This window comes from Cebidichthys violaceus, unplaced genomic scaffold (genome assembly GCF_023349555.1).
Source record: "Cebidichthys violaceus isolate CVI_PGR_0920_01 unplaced genomic scaffold, fCebVio1.0.p SCAF_639, whole genome shotgun sequence".
NCBI classification, from domain to species: Eukaryota; Metazoa; Chordata; class Actinopteri; order Perciformes; family Stichaeidae; genus Cebidichthys; species Cebidichthys violaceus.
In genome coordinates this window covers 1-10,627 of record NW_027176860.1, presented here as the reverse complement: position 1 = coordinate 10,627, position 10,627 = coordinate 1, and the positions used below count along the sequence as shown (strand labels likewise).

General features: G+C 38.4%; 2 protein-coding genes across 2 annotated transcripts; one reads left to right on the top strand and one right to left on the bottom strand.

The window, feature by feature from the left end:
• Positions 1-1,551: 1,551 nt before the first annotated feature.
• On the top strand, positions 1,552-5,757 carry LOC137890241 (immunoglobulin kappa light chain-like). The gene is made up of 6 exons (XM_068734402.1): positions 1,552-1,614; positions 1,730-2,065; positions 2,156-2,488; positions 2,937-3,053; positions 3,579-3,643; positions 3,971-5,757. Exons 1-6 carry the CDS (start codon positions 1,572-1,574, stop codon positions 4,121-4,123), a joined length of 1,047 nt encoding a protein of 348 aa, XP_068590503.1. The 5' UTR covers positions 1,552-1,571; the 3' UTR covers positions 4,124-5,757.
• Positions 5,758-6,061: 304 nt separating this feature from the next.
• Positions 6,062-7,929, bottom strand: LOC137890244 (signal-regulatory protein beta-2-like). The gene is made up of 6 exons (XM_068734406.1): positions 7,811-7,929; positions 7,358-7,687; positions 6,818-7,174; positions 6,587-6,718; positions 6,383-6,438; positions 6,062-6,272 (listed from the first exon to the last, which is right to left on the bottom strand). Exons 1-6 carry the CDS (start codon positions 7,815-7,817, stop codon positions 6,129-6,131), a joined length of 1,026 nt encoding a protein of 341 aa, XP_068590507.1. The 5' UTR covers positions 7,818-7,929; the 3' UTR covers positions 6,062-6,128.
• Positions 7,930-10,627: the final 2,698 nt, after the last annotated feature.

Sequence of the window (10,627 nt, the reverse complement as noted above, 5' to 3'; positions counted from 1 at the left end):
GTAACTGCTGCACACAAGTTCACTGGTGAAAACTACCGAGAGTCTATTTGATCCCTCTCACTTTGTGTCTTCATGTGCACATAACTTTCAAAGCAGACATTTCGACTTGAGAAACACACAAGTGTAACTTCATTAATTAAATGGGCCTGTCCTTAATGTTATTGGTTTTACTAGTGCTTTTTGTGCTAAAACAAATCAAAGTAGCTGTTATTAAAAAAGAGGAAATGATAAACAAAACTATTTAAGAGTGTTTGCAAGATCATCAAGATTTAGATGAAGATCAAAATTGCAATACTTTATCATAATGACAAATTGTACATTCATGAGGCCTCTTTCTCTCACTGTAACCAGTGACATCTTCTTTGTGGCTTTGGCCACATTTCGTCTCACCTTTCCCCACAACTGTCATTAGAACCAGCAGGCTATGCTGTAGCTAATGCTATTTCAAAAGTCCTCCTTTTCACCTCTTAGTGTTGATTGGACGGCCAAATTTAGACAATTCTCAAAACATTTGAATCCAGCTCCAGGATGAGTTTAGCCTAGCTTAGCACAAACACAGGAAGTAAAACAGCTAACCTACACTGAAAGAGAAAAATACTGTCTCATTTACATGTTGCATGTCATCAGCAAACAAGCTAGCCAACAATATATCCAAAAATTTACAAAAGTCAACGGCATCACTTTAAAACTGGACTTCAGCCGTTGGGACAAGCAATGTGTCAGTAAATGGCTCCAGTGTGAACTGTTTATGAAGCCACTGATTTTTTCGCAAGAATCCACCTTGTCAGGCTTCAAGTAATGCGTTTTTGTCCAAACCATTCTGGTTCGAACCGATCAGCATCCTGAGATGATCTAGTGGCAGCAACAGGCGTGTTTTAGGTCTTTGTGACACGACAAATGCTGCTTCAGCATCACTTATATTAATGTAATTCTGAATAGGGACGTGGTCCCGTTACACCAGATCTGGAGAGTATTTCTTCAGTAAAGAACAAAGTACAGCGCTGAAGACTTTTCTCAAAGGAGAGGGTGTTTGTTCCCGACTGACGGTGATACACAGATGGTTCATCCGATCACCTACTGAGTACTTTTTTTTTGGTGCTGTGTAACAAACCAGTTGCCACTACAGGTTAATTTAAAGTTATGGAAATTTCTTGCAAAAAACAAATAGAAAGTGTGGATTGTGTCACCTGTGCATGTGATTAAAATCCAACATTTCTGCACATCGTGACATTTAAATACACACATGCAGTCAATAAGACTGATTTTGCTGTTGAAAGACTTTCAGTACTTGCTCTTAAATAGGCCAAAAACCCACAAAAAATGGTTATCAGAGAAACAATACATTTAGTCATGCAGTCTGAATAACGACACTGCTTTGAAAATACAACAAATGCTCAACATGTAGATGTCCTATCAAATGAAAATAGATCATAGGTTTAAACTTGAAGGGGGACGGTCATTATCTATGTTTCAGCCAATCATTGTACTTTGTAAACCTTGATCAGCCAGTGACTACAGCTTCCATTTGGTCGTGTGTCATCAGTAGTGCAAGACAAGAGTGCTGTTGCACAATGATCGGAGGACTGTCTGCTTTGATTCTACTTTGTACAGTGTGTAAGTGCAATTCTTAACTACTTTGAGAAAGACACAACCATCTATTCATCTTTGGAAGGGTTCATACTTTACCTGTTTACTTATCTTGTGCTTTCATTCTGTCTCTTTTCTTCAGATCTGATTCAAGCTGCAGAGGTTCCTCACCAGCTCTCTTTGACTTTGGTTGAACTTGGTGGAAATGTTACTTTGCAGTGTCCAGTTTCTGGGGAGGACAGCACATTCTTTTACTGGTACAAGCAGCCTCTTGGATATATGGTCCAACATGTCGCTTCTGTTCTTGTTGGCAGAGTGACAGTTAGTGAGGAATTTAACAACCTACGTTTTAACGTCACAGAGCGGAACGCTCTTACCATCAGAAATATCAGCAAAGAGGACGAAGCAACATACTTCTGTCTCATTGGATCAAGATATTCACACAGTTTTGTTAATGGCACCTTCTTGGTTGTGAAAGGTAAAACATATTTCTCTCTTAGTCTTTTTGCCACGTTTGATAATTTAAATTATTCATTCTTATTAACGCATTTTTACCTGAATCATGCAGATCGTAATCAGCAGAGATCTTTCTACGTGAAACAAAGTCCGGATACTGAGTCGGTCCAGCCGGGCGACTCGGTGACTCTCCAGTGTTCACTTCTCTCCAAGAACAAAGAAAACAGAGTCCAGTGTCCAGGTGAACACAGTGTGTACTGGTTCAGATCTGGATCAGGAGAATCTCATCCAGGATTAATTTACAATAACAGTGATGAACAAGAAGGAAGAAGTTGTGTCTACAGTCTGTCCAAAACTATACAGACCTCTGATGCTGGGACTTACTACTGTGCTGTGGCCACATGTGGAGAGATCCTGTTTGGTGAAGGAACCAAAGTGGAGACAAGTACGTTTTAAAGTCGTATTTAAATCATATTCATGTTATTGTAAATCAATATAAAGATTATTAGTGGTAGTTTCTTATTCATTTTAAGAGGATAACAAAGAGTTTCTAAAAATGTTAAGCATTAGTTTTCAACTAAATTTAATAATTATTTCATAGAGACAGTGAGTTATTCAGTTATAACTAATTATGAATGAATGAGCTCCTTTAAAATATTATGCAAAATTATTAAAAAGGAAATCCTTTATTCATAATAATTACTTTATCCACATTTTGTTTTTTTCTAGGGACCTATGAGCCATTCATTTTTTAAGTTGCATTTATAAATCAGTGTGAAACATAGACTTTCTGCCCGCTAATAGTTTTCTACATGTCGCACTGTGTTTCCAATAACATACGATTACTCCCAAGAGTCCATAATTACATAATGCTTACTCTCTTTGTGATTCAGGATCAGAACTGGACCCAGTTGTCCTTGTGCTTGGAGTGCTGTTGGCCTGCTGTGTGATTGTGATAGTCCTCCTTATTTTTTTCAGAAATCAAAGGAAAGTTTGCGAAAATTGCAAAGGTAGGTTCACCGTATTTGACTTTAATTTCTGTTAGCTTTTTGAGATTGTACCATAAAGCTCTGAATGAAGGAAAATACTTTGCAGTTAAAACAGAACATGTGGGTTTGAGTTTATATTATCTCCAAAAAATAATGGAATGATGGACGATCCATCCAATAAGTCTTCTTTGGGTCAACATAATGTCCATTTGTGTGTCTATTCAACAGAATATGATGATTGTGCAAACCAGCTATTCATTTTAATTGTCCCTCTGAGTTATGTCCGACTACAATATCCTGTTACAGCAGGAAAATATTGAATATTCAGAAGTCAGTCATTAAACTATCAGCAGAAAGCTTAGTGGAGCTCTTCAGTGTTGATCATCGGGCTTATTGCAGAAGTAAATATGTTGAAGAGTAAAGACAAAACAGAAAATGTGATCCAAATCTTTTGATTGATTTGTTTGTCCTCAAAAGAGATAATGACAAAATTCACATCGATATATGTGAACACGCATTACGAAGTCTTTGTTTCTATATTAACAGGAGCAGAGAGAGCTTCCTATCATCTCGGACATAGCAGGTCACCTGTGGATCAGTCACATGATCTGGTAAATATGTGGCAGTGTGCCGTCTGATTTACACCGGCGAGTGATCTACATGTGTGATAAATATACTGCCACTAATCCTCAGGACAAAATATTATATTCATAACATACAGGACAAATGTAATTAACTGTTGAGTAGCTACGTACAACATAATATCTGCTACAATAACACAAAAGGATTAAATATAGTACGGATGACTGAGAAATTACATGAACAAAAGTATGTTGATATCAACGTAAAGTCGCTGTAAAATAATCTTTACTATAGATTTTGTCTTGAGCAGCCCAAATCTCTGAAATATTTTTCATTAGCAGAAATATTTTTTGCAGGATGCTGAAGCAAAGGAAGTGAACTATGCAGCACTGGACTTCTCCAAACGGAAAGTGAAAAGAGGGAAGAGGAAGAAGAGAGAGTCGCCACAAGAGTGTGAGTACTCTGTTGTTAGAGCAGATTACCACAACCAGCAACACCCTTCTCCATAGAAAGAGCAGGGCCAGTGCAGAGGCCCCAAAGTCTGCAGGGCCCGTGCAGAGGCCCCAAAGTCTGCAGGGCCCGTGCAGAAGCCCCAAAGCCTGCAGGGCCCGTGCAGAGGCCCCAAAGCCTGCAGGGCCCGTGCAGAGGCCCCAAAGTCTGCAGGGCCCATGCAGAGGCCCCAAAGTCTGCAGGGCCCGTGCAGAGGCCCCAAAGTCTGCAGGGCCCGTGCAGAAGCCCCAAAGCCTGCAGGGCCCGTGCAGAGGCCCCAAAGCCTGCAGGGCCCATGCAGAGGCCCCAAAGTCTGCAGGGCCCATGCAGAGGCCCCAAAGTCTGCAGGGCCCGTGCAGAGGCCCCAAAGTCTGCAGAGGCCCCAAAGCCTGCAGGGCCCGTGTAGAGGTCCTAAAGTCTACACAGAGAGCTTCAGCATTGATATGCAAGTTCAGAGCTTTTTATTTCCAATAGATGTTCGATAGTGATAGGAGGAAGTTGAATATTTTCAGTTGCTTTGTGAATTCGTAGCCACAGAAAGTGCAGTTGTATAACATCAAGTTCATCATGTCTGTTTACTTTTGTTATTGTGTTGACATAAAGATGGATATTTATATTGTCTCCTCATATGAAATAACCACATCTTCACTCATCACAAATAGAACAAAAAGGATCATTTCAGTTTACTGGGGTAGTTTTCGCCAAAGGTTTCTCTGTATGTCAGTTTTTCTCTTCAGCTTTACTTCCACTTCTGTCCCCCTCAGATTTAAGAGGTAATTCTTTTGGATGAAAAAAGATGGATGAAATATGTTACATCTTTTTACCACTGTATCAGGAACTACCACAGAAGCAATTCTGAGTACTTTGTATGTTTCTGTGGACAGAGTTAGTCACCGTGAACTGTACAAGATGCAGTCATGAAATTTGCAGATCTGTAGTTGAGCTCAACATGAAGACCAGGTTCAAAGATGGGTGTGGTCTGAGCAAGGGCGCTAGAATTAGGTGGTTAGGAAGTCGTGAAGGAGCCATTGGCCCTTCTTTAGTTTTCTTATTTTTTCTTTTTTAAGGTTTATCTGCACATTGGTTTCAGCATCTTTCACTTCAAAGTAAATACTTATAAATAGATTAAAAAAAATCACACTGAAGATCCATCTTAGAATGCTTCCTTATTTTTTTTTTTCAACTTCACTCGTCACTGTGAACATCACCGAATCGGGCCAGAAGTCAATCTCTAAAACTGAAAATGGAACCACCATGAACCTCAAACTTACAGGTTACACAGCATTCATACATATTCATTCACGTTGCACATATTTGTCTTTGCTCTTGTCATTGAATTAAATATGATACATTTTCTAAATTATTATTCAGATCTCCTGTTTGTTTGGGCACAACACACTTCCAGGCAAAATGAAAAATGCATATATACTTAAATGCGTTTGTGACTTTTATTTGCTTCGGTATTATTATATTGTTTAAGCCCCGTAGTTGCACTTTTGTTGTTCCAGACAGCAATGCTTGCATGTGGAGTGCTGATGGCGATGAAGAAAGTTGATTTGTAGTGAATTCTGAAATTTGAATATAATGTGTTAACAGATTTTGTACATTAAGATGCATCCTGCAGTGGCTACAAATAAAAGTATTTTCAAAATGAACACAATGTACACACATTGAACTTGAAGTAAACAGGTGTTCATCTTTATTTAAATTTCATTGTAGATGTGCTATCTTTTTCATAAGTTTGTTTACTAAGAAAGGAAACAACACATACACACAAATATAATTATAAACTATATACATTTTAGTACAATCATGCTTATCAGATAAAAAAATAAAGTGAAAGAGAAAGAGAGACAACCCTTCTCACGCACTTTCAAAATTAATATTCCGTAAAAGAAAACTCGGGTATAGATGTGTCATTTGAGTAGAAAACTTTAATAATAAAATGAACAAAAATGTAACAAAATTACAAGGATGGAATGCACAATGCTACATGTACATACTATTACCAAACACTTTAAATGTTCAGACTTTGGATCGTTTATCCGTCACAAAAGCCCTGACATCCGTGTAGATCGTCTCCTCTTCTCTTTGATTCCTTCTCTCTGCTCTGCCAGCTTTCCTCCTGGTGAAGTTCGGTGTGCAATAAACCAAAGAGTCCTCTTCTCTCTGAGTGACAAAATGGAACATAAGAAAGCAGATTCTAATTTATGCGCATGCACATACAGATACATAAACATTGCAGGTATCTTTTATTTAGTAGCTACATCTTTATATACCTGATTTTGCTGATTGTTACTGGCTGTTGCAGCATTTGTTTGCAGAGTGGCATCAGCTGTTTTATTCAAAAATAAACAGTTAAAGATGGATTTAACTTTATAGAAGACGCATGATACTGTATGTTGACTCACACACAGCACAAATGTAAATGAAATGTTAGCTTTTGGGGAAACATATTTATTAGGTCGAGTAACGTCTCTTACCTTTGCAACAATCACAAGATTTGTTCCTGACGGCATAAACAAGGACGACTATAACGATCAGACTTACAGCCAGAGCAGAACACAACACAAAGAGAATCGTGTTGTCGTTCTTTGAATCACAGGTGGTGTCAACTGAAACATTAAATCAATAAATAATTAACATTAAGAGTAATAAACATTTTAGATTATTAGATAACATGATAATTTAGCGATTACATATAAATGTTCTACCTTCAATGTCCAGTTTTGTTCCGTTTCCAAATAATATCTCTCCACATGTGGCCACAGCGCAGTAATAAGTCCCGGCATCAGAAGAGCTGACGTTCTTAGAGAAGCTGTAGACACATTTCTGTGGAGAGTGAGCCTCAGGACTCTTCTCACATCCAGCACTGTTGTTTCTTTGTGCATAAATGACACTGTGATGAGATCCATCTGATCCGGCTTTAAACCAGGACATAGTGTGTTCTTCTGGACACGTCTTCTTCTCAGAGACAGAGAGGACTGAACACTGCAGAGTCACTGAGTCTCCTGGACGGACTGGATCAGATGGAAAGTCTTGAGTGACGGCAGTGATATCAGGTTCTGGTCCTGAGAAATCAAAAACAACAAATGTTTAACATGTCATGATCAATTCAATGCTGATACATTATTTAATTAAATTTCAGAGGGTTTTACAATCTCTACAACCAATTGAATATGCAGCGTTACAAAACATTCAAATCTGTAACATTGCTGTTATACAACATGAATGATTTCTGTTGCTGTTTTTACCTTTAATTCTCAGAAATATTCCTTTTGAGAATGTCATGGTGCTGAGGCTCACTTTCATACAGTAGTAGACTGCAGTATCGCTCAACTGTGTTTTGTTAATATGCAAGACAAATTTTCCAGGTTCTTGTTTTGCTGTAATGTGACGAGTCTCCTTAACAACGTCGTAATCATGGGCTATTGTTCCTCCTAATATTTCAGGGAAGGTTTCAGAAACAAGCCTGATCCAGAATAAGTACGTTGATTGCCAAGAATGCCGGCGGTCACATGTTAGAGTGACATTTTGTCCAACACCAACAGTCTTTGTCTCAAAGATCCCATCTTTGTTGCATCCTGAAAATAAAATTAAAAAAGAGTAATTAATAACAGCGATCATTCATATATCTCCTCTATATTACTGCATGAAAACGTCATTTTAAAATATGTATCTGGAGTAAATGTGACTTGAATACTTACGTCCCATTTTCAGCACGAGCAGAATGAAAAATATGATCATCATTTTCTTTTCTTTTCACATGAAGGACTGTAGTTAATTTAGATCGTATCCGAAGATGATTCACCTTCATAGAATCATATAAAGTGGGAGGGATTAATGTCAGAGCAATCTGATTGGCCTCTCTTGATGTCGGCTCTTCACTCTACTACCACAGTGGAAATGTATCAACCAAAACTTTCTAACTTGTGTTGCTAGTGTTTCATGTGTTTGCCATCTCACGTTATACATACTTTGTTCACAACAATTTTCCTGTGAAGAATCAACAACAACAAAGCAGGCAAGTTTCTCGTGGCCCTGAAGTAATTTGACCTCAAAGGGAACTCATTTCCCACGCTTCACATTACCATTGCTCAACGTCATTTATTAAGGATTTCCACCTGCAGATTGGTCCATAAACAAACAATCTCAAGACAGAATTATTTATCTCACCAATATCTTTGCTTGGCAACTACATTATGAATAAGTAACTAAAACACCTTGCTGAGGTTTGGGAATATTGAGTTAAAAATAAAGGCAAAGAAAATGTTTACACCGTGACAAGATGTAAGCTTCATTTCATTTCTACATGCAACATGAACGGCACATGTTCATGTTGCCGTTCATGTATAGTTGAAGCGCGATCTTCTTTTAAGGCTCTAGTTCTATAGAGCTACTAAGTGGCAAGAGTAGTTTTGGGGTCTGGTGCCTGAATTTTTTAATTTTTTTCCTTTGAAGGACATAAACTTGCCTAAGACAATTCATGGGCATCCAAACTGTTGTTTTTGGCAATAACGGCATGTAAGTTACTGAAAGTTAAGATATATAAAATCCCTAACTGCTGCTAGCTGAGGTGTACCTCCTCAAAAATGTCGAGGCGACGGCCTCAGATGTACCACATCATGACATGTGATCGGTCAGCGTGGGCTGCTTGTGTTTTCTCCCAATATGTTTCCAGTGCTGGTCAAGATTGTTAATAATAAAGACAACATTAAGGAAGTTACAAGTCCCTGTGAAACAGAAGTTGGAGCGTCTTTAGCTTCTGTACTGTGACATGTTCTGCAGTGAAACGCAATATTTGAGCCGTGTACAGTTACAAGAAAGATTTAATTCAAATCCTCCGAGTTTGATTGGACCGCTAAAAAGTAGGCGGGCTTAGAATGCAGCATGTCACAGAGCTACAGAGGACTGTGGCTCCACACACACACACACACACACACACCTCCCTGTCACTAAACAGATGCAGTAGCTAAGAGTTGCAGATTGAATGATGGATGGATGTCAAATTACTGGTTGGAATTAGTTGGTACTCTACGTAAGCAAACTTCAGCCCTCGTCTGTTTTTTGTGTTCTTTCACATTTAGTGTTTGTCTATTGAGACTTTACAGTAATGGATGGTGCTACAAATGATCTTCACATCACTGCCATCTGTTGGTAAAAAGCACATGAGTCATCAAACAGCAGATAACACTTGCAAACTCTTTGTTCATTAGCTCAAGTAATATCAAAATGTTTGTTTATTCAATCAATTCCACGACTAATCTTTTATCTCTGTAACCTGTAATGTGCATTGTACCTGTTAAATAAACAATAAAATAAAAAAATACAAAATACATTTGTATGCTGCCCTGTATTTTCATGTGTGTGTGTGTGTGTGTGTGTGTGTGTGTGTGTGTGTGTGTGTGTGTAAAGATAAGCATTAACGATCACCACTGACAAACGAATGGAAAGTTGAGCATGGTTGTGGTTTGGCTGCCAAACTGAGGTGTGGTTTCAAACCCCATTTACTTTCTTTCATTCTCACCAGTTTAGTCTCAAGGGGGGTTATGAAGTACACAAAGTGCAGAAGACAGAAAGTACAGTTTCATGGTGCAGCAGGCTTTTATAAAACCACACCTGGTCAGTTATTCATGCTACAAACACTCCCAAATATATAATGCGTCTGTTTCAGTGCATGTAGCGGACCGATACTCCTTCAGAATAAAACAAATGTGCTGCAATCCAATTGCAAAAAAGTTACAATAAGGCAGGCAAAATGTAAACGATCAGGTATAGTGGTTTAACTAAAATGAACTTTCTGATGCCTCGAGTAGCGTTTCCCCCTCTTGCACCACAAACCTCACTACATATCCTGTTGATACTCATAGGCTGTTCTCTTCAGTGGTGGGTCAAAGGCAGAAACGGCTCGCCTGTCAGTGTAGCACGGTGCATGTGGCTTTGCTTGTTGTTTTCAATGTAAATTGCCTTTACAAAGTGCTGTGAGACTAGAAAGACAGTGGTTGTCCTCACTAAATGTTTAGCAATATATTATTTTTGCAAACATTCCTGAACAAAAATGCACTTACACCATAATCACTGCACAACACCGAAACCATGTCCTGCAGAATCACAAATTCATAGAGATATTATTAAATAAAGGGTCTTGACATGTCACTTTCAAATGAGTAACCAACACACACGGATAAACTAACCCAAAAATAATTGGACTTTACAGAAACTAATTTAGTAAGCCCATGTAGCAAAAAGTTTTAAACAATAAATTCCTATGAATTCATGACAATAATTTATGAGTTAGTTTTCTTTCGTGGTTTGTTGTCTGTACACATCAGTCACATGATGTTTGGTAGTCTTGTGTTAGTCAGGTCAGACAGCTTTGCAACATCCAGCCTCTTACAGAAAAGTCAGAATGGTTAAGGCTGTAAACAGCCTGTTAAAGGTGCAGACAGAAACTCAGAATACATGTTGAGCGTCACTTATGCAGGAAAGGTAAAAGACAAATCAAGCTATTTGTCCTTTGCTCC

Coding starts and splice junctions, on each gene's coding strand:
- LOC137890241 (XM_068734402.1), top strand. CDS start 1,572: ATGATCGGAGGACTGTCTGCTTTGATTCTACTTTGTACAGTGT. Junction 3,054..3,578: donor AGTTTGCGAAAATTGCAAAG/GTAGGTTCACCG, acceptor CTATATTAACAG/GAGCAGAGAGAGCTTCCTAT. Junction 3,644..3,970: donor TGGATCAGTCACATGATCTG/GTAAATATGTGG, acceptor TATTTTTTGCAG/GATGCTGAAGCAAAGGAAGT.
- LOC137890244 (XM_068734406.1), bottom strand. Junction 7,175..7,357: donor AATATTTCTGAGAATTAAAG/GTAAAAACAGCA, acceptor TTGATTTCTCAG/GACCAGAACCTGATATCACT. Junction 6,719..6,817: donor AACAAAACTGGACATTGAAG/GTAGAACATTTA, acceptor TTAATGTTTCAG/TTGACACCACCTGTGATTCA.